The sequence below is a fragment of the Manis javanica genome, chromosome 10 (genome assembly GCF_040802235.1).
Source record: "Manis javanica isolate MJ-LG chromosome 10, MJ_LKY, whole genome shotgun sequence".
Lineage (NCBI taxonomy): Eukaryota > Metazoa > Chordata > Mammalia > Pholidota > Manidae > Manis > Manis javanica.
The window spans coordinates 28,223,967-28,245,197 of record NC_133165.1 but is presented as its reverse complement, the minus strand read 5'-3'; the positions used below and the strand labels follow the sequence as shown (position 1 = coordinate 28,245,197).

The 21,231-nt window shown below is 52.7% G+C and overlaps 1 protein-coding gene across 11 annotated transcripts in view; it reads right to left on the bottom strand.

Moving 5' to 3' along the window:
• SDK1 (sidekick cell adhesion molecule 1) overlaps positions 1–21,231 on the bottom strand; it is a 1,045,458-nt gene that overhangs the window by 23,230 nt on the left and 1,000,997 nt on the right. For 9 of the 11 annotated variants that reach the window (XR_012122096.1, XR_012122097.1, XR_012122095.1 and 6 more), the window contains 5 exons: positions 18,469–18,584; positions 16,311–16,497; positions 14,463–14,600; positions 7,852–8,013; positions 7,120–7,245 (listed from right to left, as the gene is read on the bottom strand). Coding sequence is in view for 7 of the 11 variants with exons in the window: in XM_037008170.2 (XP_036864065.1) it covers positions 7,120–7,245; positions 7,852–8,013; positions 14,463–14,600; positions 16,311–16,497; positions 18,469–18,584 (729 nt within the window). In the remaining 4 variants the exon portion in view is untranslated. Of the gene's footprint in view, positions 1–5,316; positions 5,699–7,119; positions 7,246–7,851; positions 8,014–14,462; positions 14,601–16,310; positions 16,498–18,468; positions 18,585–21,231 lie in introns of those variants that run through there. The other 2 variants (XM_073214964.1, XM_073214963.1) reach the window with 2 other exon arrangements.

Sequence of the window (21,231 nt, the reverse complement as noted above, 5' to 3'; positions counted from 1 at the left end):
CAGGTATGTGATTTTTTAAGGGAGCAGGAGACCTGAGGAGGCAGAGGGCATGCACGCCCACCTGCTTTAGGCAGCGCAGGGTTATCTGGAAGCCAACCTCATCACACACCTCAAAACACCAGCTCAACTGCTCAAGTGCATTAGCCCCACAGTGACAGAGGAGACCGCTAGTGCGCTGGCCCATATACACATAGGATTTGGGGTTTGTCTGGACTGAGCACTCCTGGTCACAGGTTAATGAAGGAGCGGATGTGAAAGAGGTTTGAAAGGCACAAATCTCCACATACGTGGAAGTAGTACAATGATTATTTATTTCTAAATGTTCACATTTCTAGTCATTTCTCACCAAGGTTCCTGTTACCACTAATAATACTAAAGTGACAAGCTATAGCTTAAGGGTATTTCTTCCCTTCAACTGGAATGATCGTATATAATTTACATTCTGAGTTTTGCATGGGAACAATCAGCATCTGGGAGTAACCAGCCCAGAGGATGCATTTTCTCCGCACCTTGAAGTCAGTGCACGACCCCTCCCTCTCTGCCCCTGCCTCTCGTGCACTCTGGCTTCATGCCACAAATGTGAGGGAGCTCACCCTTTGGTCAGGCCCCTTCCCCCCATCAGGAACTCAGCTGACATTCCTGCTCTCAGTGAGCTATTTATAGTCTATGGGTTGGAGTGGAGGAAAACCAATATGGTCACGTCCCCCCTCACACTCCTCCTTTGAGGTCAACCTTGACCCCATGGCCATGTCCAGGAAGAGGTGGTTCTTTCTGTTCAGGGGCTTTCAGGGCACTTCACAGCTGCCTGTCTGTTTGCGTCAGTGAGCCTTCCAAATTTCCAAGAGCTCAGTAAGTATCTGTGGACACAATCCATCTCACCCAACCATCTGCTCTTCCTTCCTGCTTCCGTCCATCCGTCCATCTATCCATCCATCCATCTTTGAATCCCGCAGCCTTTCACAGGGCCTAGCACCAGCAGGCTTCCAGTAAATAACAGCCACCACCCTTTTATTTAGTGCTTACTATGAGCAGATAACTGCTCTAAGGGCTTTGAACATTGAAGGAATTGTGCAGTGCGTTTCCTCTAAAAAGATAGACAATTTTATGCCATCAGTGAGACTGAAGAAAAAAAACCACTCTTTTCAACTGGATGTTGCTTACAGCTATTGAAATGAAGGGGTTAGGAGTATACAGGATGTTCGCAGCCCATGCTGAGTAGGTCTGAATGCTTCGGCAGTCAATTCTCTGAAGGTCTTTTGCGTTAATGTTTCTGTAATGCTTTCCTGCTACTGAAGAAAAAAATTATTTCCTCTTCCTCTGCTGTCACCTAAAGGCCACGTTTTATTTTAAGCGCTCTGTCATAGCTTCAGGAATTGTGTGCATTTTTCATAAAAACATTTAAAAATATTGATACAGAATGTCAACACAGAGTGATTTATATAGCAATCCATTTACACAGAAACATGCTTGGGGGTGGCGGGGGGTCATACCAAGAGAGTTTCCTTCTGAATTAACAGAAGAAAATTGTTCACATTTCCATTCAGCTTAATTCTTCCTTTCCAAAATTAGCATGTTCAGCATTTTAGACTCCACTTATAATTCACTGGGCTATTTATCTATACTAGTATTTATGCCGTGATCATGAGTGGGTAAGAAAAACCTTGCAGCTGGTAGAGCGTCCACTTTGGTGTTGGTGGGAGGAGGTCCGTGATGGTGGAGTGAGCCTGAAGCACCCCTGTGCTGGGCCCTGCCTCCAGATGCCTGAGAGAACACCTTGCTGGCCTCTCCTTCTCACTGAAACACTGGGGGGTGAGGAGGACGTGATGCTGCAGGTGAGAAGGCAGGGAAGCTGCTGAGAAACACGTTGCAAAATGTTCCTAAATGAATCGCACTCTGTGATCACACCTAAAATCCCATCAGCCTGAGGAGAGACGTGTGAGAGCCCCCGTGCCCGGGCGTTGGCTGGCTCTTCGAAAGGATGATGCTCTGTCCGTGCCACCTTCCTTGAGTGATTGCCTCCAAAAGAGGGAAGCGGCCAAGAGAGAGGATCCCTGCAGAAAGAGCTGCTTCCCACTCTAGGGAGGTTTGCTACCCCAGATCATTCTTGTTTCTGGCCGACAGAATGAGTTGGTGCTTCTCTTTCAGCACCAGCACTCCCCAACCCTGTGTTAGAGGCACATCTGTTCCCAGACAATGTCCTAATAAGCCTGCAAACACCAATGCCTCTCTTCTGAATTGAGATGGAGCCCTGCTCAGGCACATCCGAGGGCTCCTCGCTCACTTTATCCCTCGAACGCCCAGGGCAGAGCATGTGCGGCAGGTAGCTGGGCAGATGCCATGCCAACACAAAAGTTTGATTTCATGGACAATTAAGCAGGGTCTCCATGCCGAATGGAACTGTCATTCACAACCTGAGATTTCTGGTTCCTCTAATTCACACAACCAGCAACATGACTGTCAGTCTGCAGCTCTGAGCACTTGGAAGCCTGTCAGTTGTTCATGCCTTAAACACTGCCGTTTCTCCCTAGGTAAGCGGTCAGTCCAGGTTAGGAATTTAGCAGAAACAGGAGGGGCTTAAATGCAAGGCTAGACACATCTGCTAAAAAATATTGCCTTTTATCTGATCCTTGTTTAAGGCAGGAGACAAAAATGAGATGAATGTCCAAATGCAAAGGGTGGCTATTATAGAGACTAACCCCAGAGAAGCAGGATGCAAAGGCTGACGCAATGTCACCAAACGTGGTTTGAGAAAGACAAGACAGGAACAATAGGCGGCTGTAGCCCTCTGTGGTTGCTGACTCGGGAACTTCTGTGGGTTTTTAAACCTTTGGAAAAATACTGATTTTCTTCTTTGTTCAATTGAAAAGCCCCATGGCCAAGGACCAAAAATGAATCAAATGAATGGGGAGGGAACAGGAAGGATCCCAGGAGGAGCAGACATGGACTGGGCAGGGTCCCAGTTGGGGACAGGGACAAGGGGCTCTCATCTCTGAGTAAAATAACATTATTTGTGAAAAAAACAATACAGGGTCTGCCTGCACTGGGTATATCCTCAATATGTATTTCATGGCTGCTTTGGAGAGGAAAATATATTTATAGTTCCTTTAGTGCCATTCCAGTCTATTGTGTAAATATGTAAATTAGGCTCTGTGAGCTACACAGTAAAATGCCTCCGGATAATTTGTGTAAATAAATCATCTGCATATGCCCTCCGCATATTCCACTGCCTTCCAGGGAACTTTGCAGCACCAATTTGGGGGAAATGCTCATCTGAGCAGAAAAATGAAGCTTTGGCAAGGCTGCGCTGTGGGGCTGAGGCAACGGTGGGCTCACACTGACCGCCCTTCTCCAGCCCAGTGCTATTCTCATGAGGGCTGCTCAGTTCTGTGTCTCTGCATCAGGGGGGCAATGGGACTATTCAGCAGAATTTGCAGAAGATAAAATGGAGATGCATAGGAGTGAGAGGCTGTGCTGCCATCTGCCCAGGTGGCCCAAGCCCGCTGGCCACCCTCTGGGTGCCAGGCACCAACTCGATGAGCTTCTTACCTGGGGGGGCAACACAGAGGTTTGGCTAGGTGGGAAGATGGCAGGCTGGGCAGACAGCCTGGGGCCCAGGGGTCACTCAGCCTTCTCAGATGCCCCATGGTGCGTGGACCCTAGCAGCTGGGTGACCCCGATCAGAAGTAACCCCCCTAATGGAAACTGGGGCCCATATACCAAAACCATGCTCCCTTCAGAAAACCTCTCTGCCTGGAGAAAGTCTTCCCAGAGAGCCTCGGTGCAGATGAGGAGGTACAGGCAGCATCTAATGCTTTGCACAATGAGGCCTGCAGCGGATGACAGCAAGGTCCAGAGCCTGGAGGTACTGGTAAGGTGTTAAATACTGACCATTTCACCTGACTCGGGGCTGCCGCTCACCCCAGTCATGGAAGCGGGTGGTATGTCTTTCTCAACTTTCCGTGGGAAAGCTGTCCCTGTTCAGGCCATGATCTGAGCAGGGACATGGCTGGAACCGGCTTTCAGATGCTGAGTAGCAGAACAGGAGCGAGAACCCAATCCTCAGTGCTCCCTGGAAATGACTGCATGCTCTGGGGCAGGTTCGTGTCCTGTCTCAGTCCCTGTGGGCCAGCCTCCCCATTCGGGGACCTGCAGAACCCCAATGCCCAGCTGGCTCAGGCTACTGTTGGAGCAAGGCCCTCCAGGGTGGGCTCTGAGCGCAACTCAGGCTGTTATCCGATTAGGTCTCATTCTCGCTGCCTTCCAGGACCCCAAAGCCGCACTTCTGACCAACAGGTGTCCTTTTCCCTCCATTACGGCAAATGGCTGAGAGTAGGATGACCTGAGGAGAAATTAAATGGCTCCCAGGCAAGCCTGAGAATCAATACCTTATTATTCATCTGAAAGCGCTGAAACATGCTCACCGGTGTTAAGATTCAAAGCCTACGCAGGCATGTGTGGCCGGTGGTGTGTTACATTCCCCACAGACTGATCTCTGACGTGAAAACGCTCATTTCAAAGATGCGCTGGTGCACTTGACTGAATAGGATAAGACCACACGTGGGATGTATGTGTATAAGTAATCTTGATCCAAGCTTTTTATTTTGAGATAATGGTAGAGTCCCGTGCAGTTGCGGGAAATAATGCAGAGATGTCACGTGCCCTTTATCCAGTGGGGCACAGTCACCCCGGGAAACTACAGCATGTCATAAGCAGACACGGTATTGACACAGGCCAGGTGGAAACTGTCACCCCAGTGACCCCTCCAGTGACCATCTTAACAGCCACACCTCCATCGGGATTTTCAGGGGGACAGGTGGCAGGTGGAAGAAATGTCCTGGTGAGAGCCTCTGTGTGTCACCCAGCTGACACCGATGGACACCTTCTCCGAATGGCTTTAGATGCATAAGACAAATCAACAAGGACACCAGCTATATAATGCTGACCACCAGATGAGGACGCTGGAAGTTAACAGCACTCTCTGTGTCCTAGTTATGCTGAAGGTGTGGCTCACGCGGGGTTTTCTTGTTAGGCCACGTGGCTCTTTGGAAGATGTGGTGGGGAGACTTGGATCTGGGTGGCCATTGTCCCAGGGTGACTTTGGATTACACAGTCCAGCAGGAGTCCACAGGTGACTGCGATTTCTACATAATGGCGAGTGTGACGATTTACTATGGTTGGAACGTGAAATGCAAGTCGCGGTGGCTTCTGTCACTGGCAGTTTCACAGGCACTGCAGTGACTTACATGGTGCCTACCTACAGCCATGGGTTGAACTTGTTGCCTCAAAATCTGCAAGACCTAATCCCCAGTACTGCAGAATGCGACTCTATTTGGCAATAGGGTCACTGCAGATGTAATCAGTTATGATGAAGCCATTAGGGTGGCCCTAATGCAGTATGACTGATGTTTTTATAAAAAGGGGAAATCTGGACATGTACGCACATGGGGAGATTGTCATGGGAAGATGGAGGCAGAGAGCTGGGTGATGCTTCTATAAGGCAGGGACTCCCAAAGGCAGCCAGCAGCCCCCTGAGGAGTGGAGAGGCCTGGGACAGAGCCCCCCTCTGGGCCCCAGAAGGACCCACTTGCCCCACCACGACCTGACCAGCAGCCTCCAGGACGGGGAGACAACACTTTCTGTTGCCGAAGGTGCCCAGTGTGTGGTGCGTGGCTGCAGCAGCCCGAGCAAATGGATATGCCTAGGTTGTGAGGGAAGGAAATGTGAACTTTCAGTTAGAGATCAGTGAAAATAAAAATGTATTTTTTTCCCAGTCAAGTTCATGGACTCCTGAATTCTCTCATTAACCCCCTGGTGGGCCTGAAGAGTTCACAAGGGAACCTTTGCAGTGAACGCTCCCCTTAGATTGGGGAGCAAACCTCTCGAGCTGTTCCTTTGGGTTAGTGAGCCCCCCGCAGCCCTTGGTGGTGTCCCAGACCTCACCAGGACATTGTGCACAGCCCTTGTCTCTCCCCAAAAGCTCCTGACTTGGATGCCATCAGCAGACAGCTGGTTGGTTATTCTAGGGGCCATCTGCTTTCAGAGGTGTGGGGAACCAAGTGGCCACTGAAGGCCCCTGCTGAGCCCAGGCCTGTCACCAATTTGGGACCCTCCGTTTTCAGAGTAGGCCGAATGCCTTGCTCAACAGACACTATCAGGATCCTCCAGGCTGGCAGGCTGAGTGTGTGAGTTCTTGAGCCACACAATTTTTCATATTGCCTGTAACAGACCTTTTTTTGGTCTTATGTACCAGATTTCTCTTTAGAGTAAGTAAGGCAACAACTAGTAATCTTTCAAAAGCAGTTTGGTGTGTGAGGAGGGGACTTCTCTGACACAGGGGTGTATGTAACTTTTGGGATCTGTTTGTATCTATCTCTTGGTCTATTAGCTGCTTTGAATATTGGACGAGAAATGATGCCTAGCAGTGTAGTCCATCAGGCAGGTGGGATTTGCGGCTCACTGAATGTGCCCTGGCACGCTGTGTGTTGTCATGCTCAGTTATTCACGATTAACGGAGCGACCGTACGGAGGTCCTGGTGAACACACTCAGCGTTCTCTGCACTAGGTGATACCTCCTGGTTCCAGGCAGTAATATCTGACGCCACCATCTGAAGCTCATTTCTAGGAATGCCCCACCTTAGTCAATAAAGCTGGGGGGAGAACAGTAGGTAGAGAATGGAGCTTAGATCTCATCTAGCATGAGAGATGAAGGTGCTGGGTCAGCCTCACTATTAATAGGAACATCCCTAATGGTCAGAAGGGTGTGCGATCTGCAAACACACAGAGCTGAGCTGAGTCCCTGGAAACACCCTGTGATCTACCCTGAGTCGAGGATGTGTTCAAGCATCCCTGGGTTCTCATACACCTATTTCTGAGAACAACTGTCACCCTCCTCAGTGGAGTAATGTGCCTAACGAATTCCTGTGAGATCAGTTGCATGTCCGCAATTGGGGAAACTGGGGGAAGGGCAGTGAGCGGGGAGCCTCATCCCAGCAGCACTGCCTTTGTCCCCAAGCAGCTGGGGACTGCGGACAAGGCCAAGAGTTCTGACACTTGGACTGTCGGAAACACCACCAGCTTGAGCCTGGCAGTCGGAGCAGGTGCCCGGGCCGCCCGCCTTACCTGAGGGCCTGGCCTCGATGACATAGCCTGTGGTGGGCCCCTTGCCAGCGTTTCCCTCTGTCCACTGTAGGGTCAGTTCAGAGGCTGATTTGGTGACCAGGACGCCTCTGGGGGAGCCCGGGGAACCTGTGGGATAACAAAGCAAAGGTAGGGTTGCCCTGGTCCGAGGGGCTCCTGGCCCACAGGTGGGGCTGCCTCTCTGGGCCCCGGCTCTCTGGGCAGGTGGCTCAGCCTGGCCCAGTCGTGCCTGTCTCCTCTGAAACCCAGGCGGCTGACACTGGCCTCTCGGGGGGGACAGGGAAATTAAAAGAGGTGCTATGTGCAGAGGGCCTCTGCTGTGCCTGGCCCACAGTGGGCACTTGTGAACCTCCATTCTGCCGCCCTTGCCTTGTTAAGTATTTAAACAAAGGACAAAACAGTTTAAGTGGGAACCTACATGGCGCTTCCTCATGAAGAGAAAATTTAAAAATTTTCTCATGTACCTTGTTTCAAAAACCAAATTTGCTTTTTAATTTTTCTTCCTCAGAAAACAAATCCAAACTTCACAGGTTTAACACCTAAGGATTGGCTCATCCATAGTGGACAAGTCTGCCTGCAGAAGTTCATGTTCTGTGCTTTTAAAGACACTATTGCCAAAGTGTTGCTGAGCTCATGCCGGCTCCGAAGCAGCTTACTGAGGGTGAACGCCAGCCCCTAAGGGGATGGGGCAGGAGGTGAGAGGCATCCACTCACCCTCGGGCGGCCCGGCTGTGACGTTTGCTTGTAGCTCGGGCCCATAGGCGATGGTCCGTGCTTGAACGCGGAAGAAATAGGTCACTCCCTTGGTGAGGTCCCGCACCTTCAGCCAGCGTGGCCAGTCGCCCTTCACCTCCACTGTCACCACCTTGCTCACCCCTGGAGCCCCAGAGGACAAAGGTAAGAAGGTGCTCCATCAGAGGAGCAGCTGAGCTCCATTCCTGCACTGCGGGGACAGGAGAGTCACCCGGCAGGTTGCCTTCTTGCCTAGGAAGTATTTCTTACAACCCGAAGGAGTTGACGTGGTGGCAATAGCCAATTTTCAGCAAAGATAAGTGAACTAGAGTTTAAGCTTGATAAGTGGGTGCTGACAAAGGGAAGAGCCAAGCTTACAAGACGATGGGGGAGGCCCCCCCACTGATCTCCCTAATTACACCAGTGGAGGAGAATCTCCCTGCCAGTGGGCACTGCCAGAGGGCCACTGTCACCAGTGCCGAGGTCAGGCTCCCCTGACAGCCTTCCAGAGGGGGTCCCTTTCTACTTGGCTCTGAGCTGTAGCGAGCCCTGTGTCCCTTGCACAGGTGACTTTGAGCTTCCTGACTCACGGTCAGGGAGGGGGCACATGGAAGAAAGCACAGGAAACCCTTTGTTTTATTAAAAGGTGGGCTTCCTCTGTGGGGTCTCCAGCCTGACTGGTTGGACAGTCTGTGGCCTAAAGACCTCAAGCAATGTGGGAGAATTCATCCCTGAACTTTGAAGCAAAGATGAAGAAAAAATGTCACCGCAAATATGGATGGCTCAGTTCTGAGCAGGTTTTCATGCGTAAATGAGTAAATGAGGCAAATGTGTTGCTGGTTGTATTGAGTGTAATTAGAAGGTTGAGACTGAACATTTTGGGAGGAGAAGGTTATATAAGCAGCATTTTCCAGAAGGTTCTTTGGTTAAACAAGTCTGAAGATGATGCATTAAAAAAATTATGTAAGATCTTGGCTACAGAATTTCTCAGAACTCAACATACTAACATCTACTGGGCATGTCTGGAGGAGGAGGAGGAGGGACATGGCATTTCTGAGACTTATTAGTCAGCGGAGGAGCTGTGCCTGGGGCACGGTGCCTGTGGCCTACCACTGCACAGTCCACATACAGGGGAGGGGCTGGCTTCCTAAGGTACCCGTGGGTTGGCCTGCCCACGGCGTGGACGGCGTGCTGCTACTGGCGCCTTTAATCAGAGAGTAGGCCCAGTGTGCATTCTTACTGCAACATGGACCCATCCCTCAGAGGCATCAGAACCATGCCCTCTCATCCTGCAGGTCTCCAGAGTACCATGTAGCCGGGTCACCATTTTCATATTATGCCTTCTATAGAATACTGGTTCAGCAAAGTTACTCTCTTCCAAATTATTTCAGAGCAATTTTGGTGGCTTTTGAGTGATCTCCAAATTTGAATTTCTCCACAGAGGAACAGCCTGACCCTCAGCCTGCATCACTTAGGAAGGGGTTTCAAAGACGGCAACTGGCACACACACGACCATCAGCAACGGACAGATGGGGTTCTGCTGAATGTGAAGTCATTCTGGATAACAACCCCCCTCTCTTAAAATTAAAAACGTCTTGCTTTACTCCAGAGCAAATCCATACCCATGCACAGATCTTGTGAATTCTAGCCCACCAGGAGGTAGAGCTGGGATGGCCTTTCCCCCATCTCAACTATGTAAGAATCTTATTTAGTCAATTTTTAAACCATGTCACACTACAGAGCCTCAGGGTACAATCACATAAAATATTGCTGTTTAAAATAGCTTAAAAAACATAAAAATAGCTCTGCCATAACAATCACATTCCCAAGAACAGGGCTCAGCACTCCACGTGGCTTGATGCCAGGGGCTCAGTGGCTCCACCGTTACCAGAAGACCGGCTAGGGATGGCCGCAGGCCCCGCCCAGCACACGGGGCAAGCCTGGCCTCTTTCCCTGACGGAGTGACTGCAGGCCTGCCGCACTGGGTGGACGCAGTGTCTCTTCCCCTGGCCTGGGCTGGTGAGTGCCTGGCCTGGAGTTGGAGTTCTATGCAGGGCACTGGCAGGCCTGCGTGAGGAGGCAGGAAAAAAGGCCAGCTGAGTGCCTCTGGGGCCAAGTTGCTGTCTCACAGCCTTTTTTCTGTCTCTACCACAGCGTGTGCATGTGTGACGTTCACAGAATGTCTCTGGTAGTCTTCACTAGAGACCCGGTGCAACTGAGAGCTGATGTGATTCTAGCCCCAAATAATGATGCCTGGTGGTGTCACTACGCTTGCAACCCTCTCTCTGAGAAATGTATGGATTCTGGGAGGCATTTTAAAGGCTGAAAATTGTCTGGACACCAGTTCTACTTTCATGGTTTCCTTTTGGAAATCCTGGGTTCAAAGGGAAGGGGTGAGGGCCATGTTTCTCCAGGAGACCCCCCCAACACCCAAAGGCCTGATAGTTGATCCCACTGGTCAGCCACCCTCAGGGAGGACACACAGCAGAAGCAGCTTCTCTGGGAAAGAAGATGAACTCTGGCCAGGGAGGGACAGGCCCCCAGGTTGGAGGCTTGGGGTCACCAAGGCTGTGCAGCTGGCCCAGACGCTGGACAATCTGGCCTCGGCCAGGCACTGGCATGGCTTCCTGTCTCTGCCTTCTGTAAATCCCACTGGCCATGACCACAGCCCAACCTGAGCTCCTGGATGCTCTGCTACTGATCAGAAGAGTCTCATGTTCAGCTGAAAGGACCCACATGCGTGTGTGTGCAGCCCCGGAGGTCAGAAAGCCCCAAAGTGCCTAAGGGCAGAGAGGGTCCGCCAGCCCTCCTGCTTTGCCTCCCACCTCCCTGGGCCTGTGCCCCCTGCAGGCCCGGAGCTGCAGCGCGTTTCCAGCTGTGAGGGGCTGGGCTAGGGTCTGGTGTCTGGCTAGCTGGGGTCTGGCAGACACCGTCAGTCCAGGCAGGCACATGCAGCACCCTGACAAGTGACACTGGTCTTGGTGGGGAGCAGGGCCACCTCCAGGAAGTCAAGGGTCAGCTGGGCCCTTGGGAGCAGGGTTGGGGAGTTCTGCTCCTGGGGAGGCCGGGAGGCTGAGGGGTGGGAGGCCGGGAGGCTGAGGGGTGGGAGGCCTGTGGCCATCCTCACCTGCAGCTGGAGAAGAGACAGCGCTGTGGGGGGCATGGTGCCTGTAGCTTGAGTGAAGAGGCTGGCTCTGTTTGGCTCAGTGGGAGTCTGGAGCTCAGGGGCAGTGCTGCTAGGCCATCAGCCAGGGCTGAATGTTTCCTGTCACCAGTGCCGAGGGGCAGCCCCCACCCTACAGTGGCCACTGGGCAGAGAAGCAGGACTCCGTAAGCCTGGGGTGTGTCCACGCCACCAACACTCAAAATCTGGGGGTCTGATGATTTGCTGTTTTTGGGTCCCAAAGAGCCCTGAGAATCTGGTCAATATCTCACTGGCCGAGTGAAGGGTGAGCCGCTGAGCCCTCCCGCTCTGACCTCAGAATGCAGCACATTCACCACAAGCCAGGGAAGCCAAGGCTGAAAGAACCAGTCCTCCCAGCAGATAAGAGAGATGGTGCTGGTGCTGGTGGTTATTTAGGGAAAGAGGCAAAAGTGGTTGTGACCCAAGTGACTCCTGTCGCCAGTCAGAATAAGCCCCATGTGTGGCAGGCGGCCAGGGTGTGGCAGGCTTGAGTTGCTCCTTGTCTCCTGCCTGTGATGTTCATAGCACCCATCAGTTTGGACCTTGGCTCTGGAACCAGACTGCGGGGTTCAAATCCTAGCCCTCTGCAAGCCCTGGGGGTGGGTGGGCGTGGAGGAGCCGGTCCGGAGGGGTGGCACCAGCCAACTTCCGGGGGCCCTGAGCCCAGCTCTCTGTGAAACGAGCACGGAAGCCGGCCCTGCAGTGCAGGGCTGGGAGGACCTGGGGACATGTGTGAGCACTCAGCTCATGCTGGTTTGTAGTAAGTGTGGGTAAACGGGACCTGTGGTGTCCCTGCAGGACCGTGTCATAGGAGAAGAGAGAGCCACGTGTGGGCCACATGATGAGTGTGTAAGACGGGTCCTCCGAGTGGTGTCAGCATAATGTGAAAAGTACAAGCACAGCCTGACAGCGCACGGCAGGCTGAGCAGAGCTTCGCACAGCTCTGGGAGAGCGTAAGTGCAGAGAAGAGGGGTCAGCGAGTGCCTCCGGGCCCCCAGCGTCTGCTTGGCGCTGGTCAGACGACAGTCTTGTCTGCAGAGCAAGATTTTTTACAAGAGGAAGAGAAGCAGCCAAGGGGACAGACCCAGAGGTGCACACCAGGGAGCTTCTAGAGTTTCCGCACACCCGTTAACACAGGGGGTCAACAGACTAAGTCACTTACTCAAGGAAGGGTGGGAAACTCATTGTCTTTGAAGAGGTAGGACTCATGGGTCACTCAGAACCATGATTTTTGGCAATTTTTTTTCATTTGAATGGCACTAGTTTATATCCTTGAAAAAGGCATTTGCAAGAGGGGCTCCTGGAACCTGTACAAGTGTGTGCGCATGTGTGTGTGTGTGTGTGTGTGTGTGCGTGTGTGCGTGTGTGTGCAGGGAGTACTGGTGAGCAAAATGGGAGCTTTCCAGTGATTCTCTGCCCTCCCCCCACCAAATGAGCAAGAACAATGGCCTGCCTCCTTCTGGGCCACTCTGCTGGGACACCAACTGCACCCATGCCCAGGCCACCTGGTCCCCAGACAGGAGCTGGGCTCTGAAAGGAATACAGCAGGGTGTGGCCACGCCAAATGAAGGCCGGCCTATGCCCTCTTAGCTCTTTTGTAAGCTATATCCACACATCACCTGGCTGTTATTTACCAAAGTCCATCGATTGTCTGAGAGACTCTTATTTTTCCTCACATTCCCACATCTCTGATTTGGGCTGCAGCGTGGAATTGATGACACAAAAGTATTGGGCCATAGTTTATGGGAAGCAGTTTTTTCTTTCTTAGCACTTCATAAAATAACAATGAATCTTATAGTCAATAATGGCATTTTAGATTCGATGAAATAAAATCTAGTGCTTAAATTTTCTTCAAATCGACTCGCTGTTTTACTTGAATGTACTTATTTTAAAAGGAAACTTTTATCATGGCTTTAAATGGAGAGCCAATATTATTTGATGTGTTGGTTATATTTTTTCCTCCTGGGCATTAAATAATCATAATTTTTACAGTCTCCCTGTGCATATCATAGGGGAACATGTGACCTGGGCTTGCCTCCCTTCTCTAACCACAGGGCCGGCCACTCAGTGGACGAGAAAGAAATGCCCATGGAGCACTCGGTGAACACACTGGTTACGGAGCAGAGGGGCAGTGGGGACGTATGGAATTCAAGCAGTCCAGACACAGGTAATGCCATCGTCCAGGAGAGACACAAGCAGCCGCCTCCAGAGCCTCCCCAGCTGCTGTCCCTCCCTCCTTCCAGTTGGCAGCCCCAGTCTGGCCACTTCTCACCCACGTGCCCACTGCCCCCTGCTCAAGCCCCTTCGCCAGACACGGTGACAGCCCCAGCTGGTCTCATGCCTTGCCTTGGTGCTTGGCCCACAAGCTACTCCCCTACCTGTTGCATTTCAATTTCTGTTTCCACCTATTATTCATTTTTACACCCTTGTCATTTATTCTCTTAAGCTCCTTTGTATTCAAACATTTTCTCTATTCTGGTGGGTTTGTGTTTCTGATTGATTCCAGGAATTTTGGAGGGCTGAGGGATCATCTCCCCCCATGGCATATGGACAGTGGCAGCTGGCCTTATGCTCATGGGACACTTCCACTCCAGGTTCACTGGGGCTCACGTGGCCTGGCCCTGCCTGTGCATCATGGCAGCTTGCTTTGCTCTCTGCCCACTGCTTCACCTTTGGCCACAGGGCTGCCAGAGCCCTGGGCACTGGGGACTCAGTGGGGGGAGGCCTCCCCAGGACTGGCCGCCTGTGTCCTTGTTGCTCAGGTCTCCTCCCCATGCTCAGTGAGCTTGGGTCTCCCACTCCTATTTCCTCCTGGGCTGATGGCTACCAGGTGCTTGTTAATTATATGGGGGCTGCTTCTCTCAGCCTGTCCCATGCTCACCGGATTCATCTGATAGGCCAGTGAGGGTCCTTGCTCCCCTGGACCCACAGAATCCAGCATCTAGAGCAGTACTTGGTACACAGCTGGTGCTGAATAAACACCTGTTGAGTACGTGAGTGACTGCAGGGCAACTCTGGGGAAGTATCTGAGGACACAGGCTGCCAGCTCCTCTGAGGAGGCCCGTGGTGTGTGCGACTGGTCAGTACTGCCCTTGGGTTCCAACAAGTGGCATTCAGTGTGGCCTCCTGGGCACCTGTGAGGACTGAAATCTTGGGCAAATGAGTGAAATATACTGGGTGTTTAAGGGCCTAGGTCAAAGGCTGCACTTTGGTTGTGGAGCAGAGAAGATGGAAATGTAGGGAGTCAGGACAAGTGCTCCCAGTGCAGGCCCTTGGAGGGCTGGAACGCCCCATCGAGGCGCTAGTCCCAGCTCAGCCTGCTCCCTGCCTGAAAGGAGGCCCCGGGCCTGCTCCACAGGCTGTGAAGCACTATGCATCTGTGAGGCGAGCTGCCCCATGCCCCCCTTACCTTGGACAGGTGCTAAAGGCTCATACACAACACGATAGCCTTGCAGGATGCCATTGGCCGCCGCTGGCTCACCCCATGAGACGTTAAGTGTGGTGGAGGTTACTTCTGAAAACACCAAAAAGCTGGGGGTCCCAGGAGCTGGAAGGAGAGAACATAAAGGGACTTTCACTAAAGCTCCTTTATCGATCATCTATGTACACAGCTATGCCTCCACATATAATAAAAAGGTTATTAGATGTCATTTTCAAGAGAATAAAAGTTTAAATTCTATGAGATGAAAAGAAGATTTATTGATCATTTCTAGCTTCCTAGGATCAATCAGAAACATGGTACTTCCTGAGAATAGCAGAGCAAACGATGGTGTTTAAACACAAAGGAGCCTAAGAGGTGCAGTGACAAAGGCACAAAAATGAACAACAGATGGAAACAAATGAAATGCAGATCGTTCCTGTTTCTAGGGACTGCTGGAGGACTCCAGGGCACCCGTCCCGCTCTTCAGCGAGTGGCCCAGCCCCGCCACCACCCCGTCCCCTCCCACAGGGCCTGGAGGTCTCAGATGCCCCCAGTCCCGGCCCTGAACTCTTAAAGGACACTCTGAGCACCCCCTCCTGGTCTGGAGAAGGGGAGGAGCCAGGGAGTCATTGTGAGCTGGAGGAAGCCATTCATACATGCAGGCCAGGCGTGCCGCCAGGCAGGACCCTCATCTGCTCTGGCTCCGCTCCTGCCCGGGCTGTGTGCGGCTGTTGGCTCCCAGGCCTGCCTCCGCTGACTCCCCTCTACCCCGTTCTAGTCCATGCTCAAAGGCCCCTCCCTGCTCTCCCTCCAGGCCCTGGGTGATCTGCCAGCCTGCCATGCCCTCATGTGGCCCCAGCATCCTACTCTCTGCCCCATGGGTCCAGTCAGATTCTAAAGCCGGCCCTCTCAGGCTGCGGAGGCCCAGAGGATTAGACCCTGCAAGCCGGTCACAGTCATCTCGTGAGCACGACGTGTGAGGCTCCGGAGCTCCTGTTCCAGGAGATGGATCATCTGGGGTGTTAGTGGGGACCCAGAGAATGTCAGGGTCTGACAGTCTGAGTGACGCGGGTCCCCCTGTTAGCGTCTAGCCTTACTTCCCCGGCCCTGGATGTCCTGGGTCCTACAAAGTACCTCTTAGAGCTCCCCAGGCCCCCAGGCCAAGCCGCCATCCCTTTGGAATATCTGATCAGCTTTATGACATTGTCCAGGCCATAGGAAACTATGAGGGGCAGTGAGGGATGAGCAGCTGCTCACAACATGCACAGGGGGTGGAGGGGAGGCAGCAGCGGGGGACATCTGGCAGCCCCGCTGGTCCCCGCCCTGGGACCTGGCCTGTGGCAGGTGTCTAAGATGGTGGGTGAGCTGCCTGCAGGAGCTGTGCCTTGAGACCCCAGGGCTGTGTCCTATACTGTGGTCTGGGCTCGACACACAAGGTGCTCACTCTGAGGGATCTGGACATGGCAACCCTGGTAAGAGGCTCCCCGAAGGATCTGGAGGGGAGCCTGTCAGCTAAGAACAAGGCCTAGCTGCAGATGCAAGAGCCCTCTCATCTACTGTCCCACCTAACAAAAGGGTCCTGTTTTCTGTCCACAGAAAAACGTGCATTGGGCATGGCCATCTGACACTGTTGATTAGCGCTATGCACCAGGCCTGGACCAGGCAGCAGGGAACACAGTGATGCCAGCCAGTCCTGCCTCCTCAGAAATTCCCAGCGGCACAAAGGGTGTGTGTTACAGGACAGGCAGGGCGAGAGCTGTGGGACCAGAGAGGCAGGGCAGCTCATTCTGCAGGGAGGTGACGTGGGCCTGTGGAGGAAACACGCTGTTGTCCTACCTGCCTGGTGGGTGCGTGCTGGCCTGGGGCTGCTCTGGGGACTGTCACCAGCAGCATTGAATGCAGAGATGCTGACCAGGTACTGGGTGTGGCTGGTCAGGTTCTTCAGCTTCACTACCGTCTCGGGCAGGAACAGGACCTTCATTTTCTCCGTTTCGTTCTGGCTATCTGCCTCCCAGTAGTAAATCTGTTATAAAGAGCAAGAGTTTGGGGATGGCCTTGGGAAGGGGTAGCCACCCAAGCTCAACCCCCTCTGCAGCTCAGCTTGCTGGGAGTGGTGGCCACAGTGAGGAGGAGACGTGGATGAGGCCCAGGTCTCCTGGGCAGACTTTGCTCTGGGTGGGGAGGGTGGAGGTGTGAGGTCAGTGCTGGAGTGGAGGGAGGGCCTTGTTGCTATGTTGTCTGGGGGTCTGATGAGCATTTCTGAGGTGTTCTAGAGTCTGAGCCCTAGCTGAACAAAACACTGCTCCAGACTCCGTCTGAGGGTGCAGGGACACTGTCCTACAGCTGCCAGTCAAGTGCCTCCCCACAGCCCTGCCCCCTCCTTAGCCTTCCGGACAGAGGGGGGCCAACTACACCAGCCCTGCTGGGCCTGGGAAGGGCAAGCCCTCAAGCTTCTACCCTGGGCTCCCACATCTTGTTCAAGGTAGGCAGCTAAGCCTTGGCCAATGTGGCACAAAACTCTGGGTATTCAAAACAACCAAAACTAACATGGAGAGGAGAAAAGCCATGTTGAGGTCAGCCCTGTTTCTCCTGGATTCCATTTCCTCATCTAGCTTGTATGTGCTCATGCCTGAGTACAAAGGTTTGAAGTGGGTGCCAGAATTGCCTCTCTAGCAGCTGCCTGAGGACCCTGCTCTGAGCCAGTGCCAGCCACGCTGCCCAAGACAACACTGATCTGTGGTCTGTGGATGCACGTTGGCTCTGATGGCCAGACCACGCCGGGCCGTAAGAGCAGCTTGCCCCCACGGAGGAGCAGCACAGATCCCCAAGCCCCTTTCCTGCCCACACGGTCGCACCTGGCATGTGCTGGAGCGGCCCTGATGGAGCACTGCTTACTTCCACCTGCCAGATGTGGTCTAGCTTCTACTCTCCGAACGGACCCACTAAGATCCTCTGCTTGAAAAGGCCTTACTAACTTGAGATACATATCCAAGTTCAATGGCTTCATCATTAAGGAAATTAGAAAACATATTTTGGACATACATAAATATCACCTTGCCTCCAAGCTCATGGGACTTTGCATTACCTCATTAATCACTGTAACAGCCCTGCCATGGAGGGGAAGTATTTATTTCCATAAAACACCTACAAAAATCATTTTGAAATAGACATTTAATTGGTCCAATAGTCATCAGAGCAGGCTGGCCCAGAGCAGCTGATGACTGATGAGTTTGGGCCCCAGCAGACTGGCTGAGGCAACTCGTCCTGGGGGAGGATGGGGCGCTTTCCGGGATGGCACTGGCTTTTTTCTCCAGGGTGGTTTTAGCCCATCTCAGGCTTCTGAGTTCTCTGCACTTATCCATGGAGCTTCCTGCCACCCCCTGGATAAACCAGCTCTGTGTTTGTCACCTGATACTCTTGTTTGTAATGTCTGCTGCCTTTCTTTGATCCCATCTCTGAAGTATTTAGCTAATGTGGAATCCTAACAGTTTAGTTCAGTGGTTCTCAGAGTAGGGTTCCTAGGAACTACCTCTCCTGGGGTGGTTGTCACAAATGTAAATTCTTGGGCCCCACCCTGAACCTAGTGAATCAAGGTACTAAGGCACTGTCTAGAAGCGACCCAAGGGCAGAGCTGGGGTGGAGACCTGCTCTCCTCAGTACAGCAAAGACACTGGCGGATCTCAGAGTGGATGCAGGAGGGGGAGGTTTCCTGGCCAGGCCTGGGAGGGGGATGGTCCTGGGCACACATTGGATGCACAGCGAACCTGGCCCCCCACCTCAGGTTGAGAGGCAAGGCTGAGCTGAGCCTGCTCCAGCCTCTCTCTGGGCAGGAGGCCAGCTGTGTATCTGGGGAGCACAGAGTGAGCTGAGGGAACAGCCATGGAGAAGGGCCAGGACCCCGGCCTGAGCCCTCGGGACTCTGGGGAGGTGGGCTGCACGTCCTGCCAAACAAGTGAGCTGGAAGAACGAGGTGAACCATGCGAGAGAGCATTGCCTTGTAGCCCTGGATGTTCCCGTTCTGGCTCTCTGGTGGCGGCGGGTCCCATGTGACCTCCAGCTGGCTGGCCGTGAGCGGGTTCACCCGGACGTTCTGCGGGGCCATGGCCGGGGCTGGGGAAAGAGCAGCACAGGGTTGCTGAGATGTCTGTGGGTGTCGCCGGGCTCCTAATCCTGGGCCACTGCCCTAGGCTGTCCAGTTTTTATGCCAGGGAGCATGAGTTTTTTAAATGCATATGTTAAAAACTGGAAAATCGCAAAGAGAACAGTATATTGAAACAGAGTTAGCAGAGTGTTTGGAAACGAAGGTATGACTGAGCAATCAATGGGCACCGTGGCTGAGATGTGCAGCCAGGCTGGGAGCTGGTCTGGTGACAGCTCAATGCCAGGGGCTGTGAGTGGGGCCGTATTTGGGACCTCAGCACCCACTAGGACATGACAGGGACCCTGTGGACTGCCTGGGGCTGTGCCATAGGCTCTGCTGGCCCTGCTGTGCTTTGTCATGTTCATAATTGAGGGAGACGTTGTTTCAGATGGTACTTGGGGAAAATAATGGCACCTGTGTCCCTACCAGGAGTCCAGAAGCCCCTGTTGTGACGCCTGGTCCTGGATGGTGTTAGTCTGTGGATGCAGGGCCTCCCCTCAGGAGGGACGGCAGCATAGGTGTAACTCCACACTTCTCTGTGCGGCCCTAGGGCTCCAGATTATGAGGACCCAGCCCACGATTGCTCCTCCCTCCCTCCCAGCCGGTGGGACTCTGGGTGTTGGGGTCAGCAGGGCCACACGCTGCACGTAGGAGGCCAAGCCTGAGCAGGGGACGTAGTGACCACTGCCTTGGGCAGCCATGGGGAAGCTGGGATCAATGCAGAGAGCACAGTGCATGTGAAGGACAGTTCTCCCATCTATGTTCACCAGCTCCACATCATCCTTGAATTGCATGCCGGGCACTGTGGCATGGGGCCTGCTCTCAGCCACCTGGGTGCTGCTCCTTTCTTCTCCCTGGCATGCTGGGCTGGCTCCTGGGCACTCCCGGCTGTTTGGGGTCCAGGCTGTGGGAGGCAGAGGCCAGTGCTCCTCCCCACTCCTGCCACCTTCTGACTCAAGTCCATTTGGAGGCCATGCATGGCAACGACATGGTCATTGTCTGCGAGACACAGCCCAGGACACAGGCTCTTGGAGGAGGACTTGTCAGGAGAGAACGACCTTCGAGAGTCACCCCTTCCTCTGGCCTCCCTGCCCCCTACCCTCTCCTCTCTCCCCCCAGTGTAGAATAAAATAGTAATTAACACCCACTCAGCCTGACACCAACTATTTATTTTGTTCTAACTGTGTGGTTCCCATATTATCGCTGCCCACCCTGCCGTTAATGGAAATGTTAATAACCCGCACCAGGTTGTTGTGACAGATGCTCGGCCTCATTATCAGAAATTCTTATTTACCACTCCATTAAACAACAGAATCACATGAAAAAACAATTCAATCAAAACTAACTGGAGGAATTTTAACAGCCACATTAATAATCCAAAACATAAATAAAGTTAATGTCTTTTGCATGTTCGCCATAGGCAACTCTATTGCAAAATTACTGTTGTACAATTAAAATGTAAAAGGCAAAATTGAGCACGGCCATTACTCTGGTAGTCGGTTAGAACCATCTGTGCAGGGTGCCCCCCGCCCCTCAAGGTTTGCTCTTCAAAGACAGTGCCAAACCAGGGCCCACGGCAGGTGTAAGAGAAACATCCTCTGGGCTTGGATGTCCATGGGAACCAGTGCACCCACAGGCTCCAGGAGCCCCCGGAATGCAGGGCCCATGTGCTCATCCCTGGGGTTGACATGTGCTGGACAAAGTCCTCCAGTCCTGCCCCAGGCCCCTGAGCCACACGCACTGCCATCCCTTGGCTAAGATGTATCCACGTACCCAATGGCTGGCTACCCCACAGAAAGCACTTTTATGCCACAGAAATACTGCAGGTAACAAGGACTTCTTTGATGATGAAGCAGCAGGGAAGAGGGAAATATGTGTAAACACAGAGCAAAGCATGCTGGTTTCAAGACTTATTTTTCTGGCTCCTGAAAGTTCTTGGGTCTCCACTCTGACAGGAGAACTTGCAGGAAGGCACCCCTTTTACAGTCCCAAATGTAATTCCTATTCATCATAAAGTATGTTCAGTTTGGTAACTGATGGGACATCTGATGAGTTATTATCATTTTGTCTCCCACCTTAGCATTTGTGGTGTATAGTGAACACAAATATCAGATCACAATGCTTTCTTAGCATATGAAATTAGTTTTATAAAAGTGTTTTAGCCCAGCCACCACTGGTACTGCTGAAACACAGATTGCCTACAAACAGCCCTGAAAGGTGGGGTGCAAAGGCTAAGGGGCAAAGTGGGGATTCTCTGGGCATCTCAGGTCAAGGCTGGTGATGCTGTCTCATAGCTCTAACCACTGTCCCTGGTGGAAATGCCCTTGCCACCCTGGCCAGTGAGCCGCCGTGATCCTGGAGAGAGAGCTTGCCAAGGCAGCAACTGAGGCATTCCTAGGACTTCTGGAGGTAGCCTGGGCCTCACAGTGATAGAGGAATTCCAGATATTTCTGGAATCTTCTGGGATTCTTGCTGATCGCTCAAGAAGGCCCTGCAAAATTGGGTTATGAGGGCTGGATGCTGGCAGGTAAGTCCCACAGTGCAGGAAGGGCAGCACTTTGTCTATGTTACCCGACCACTGGGCAGGCTCACTGCTGCTGACATGACTGCCAAATG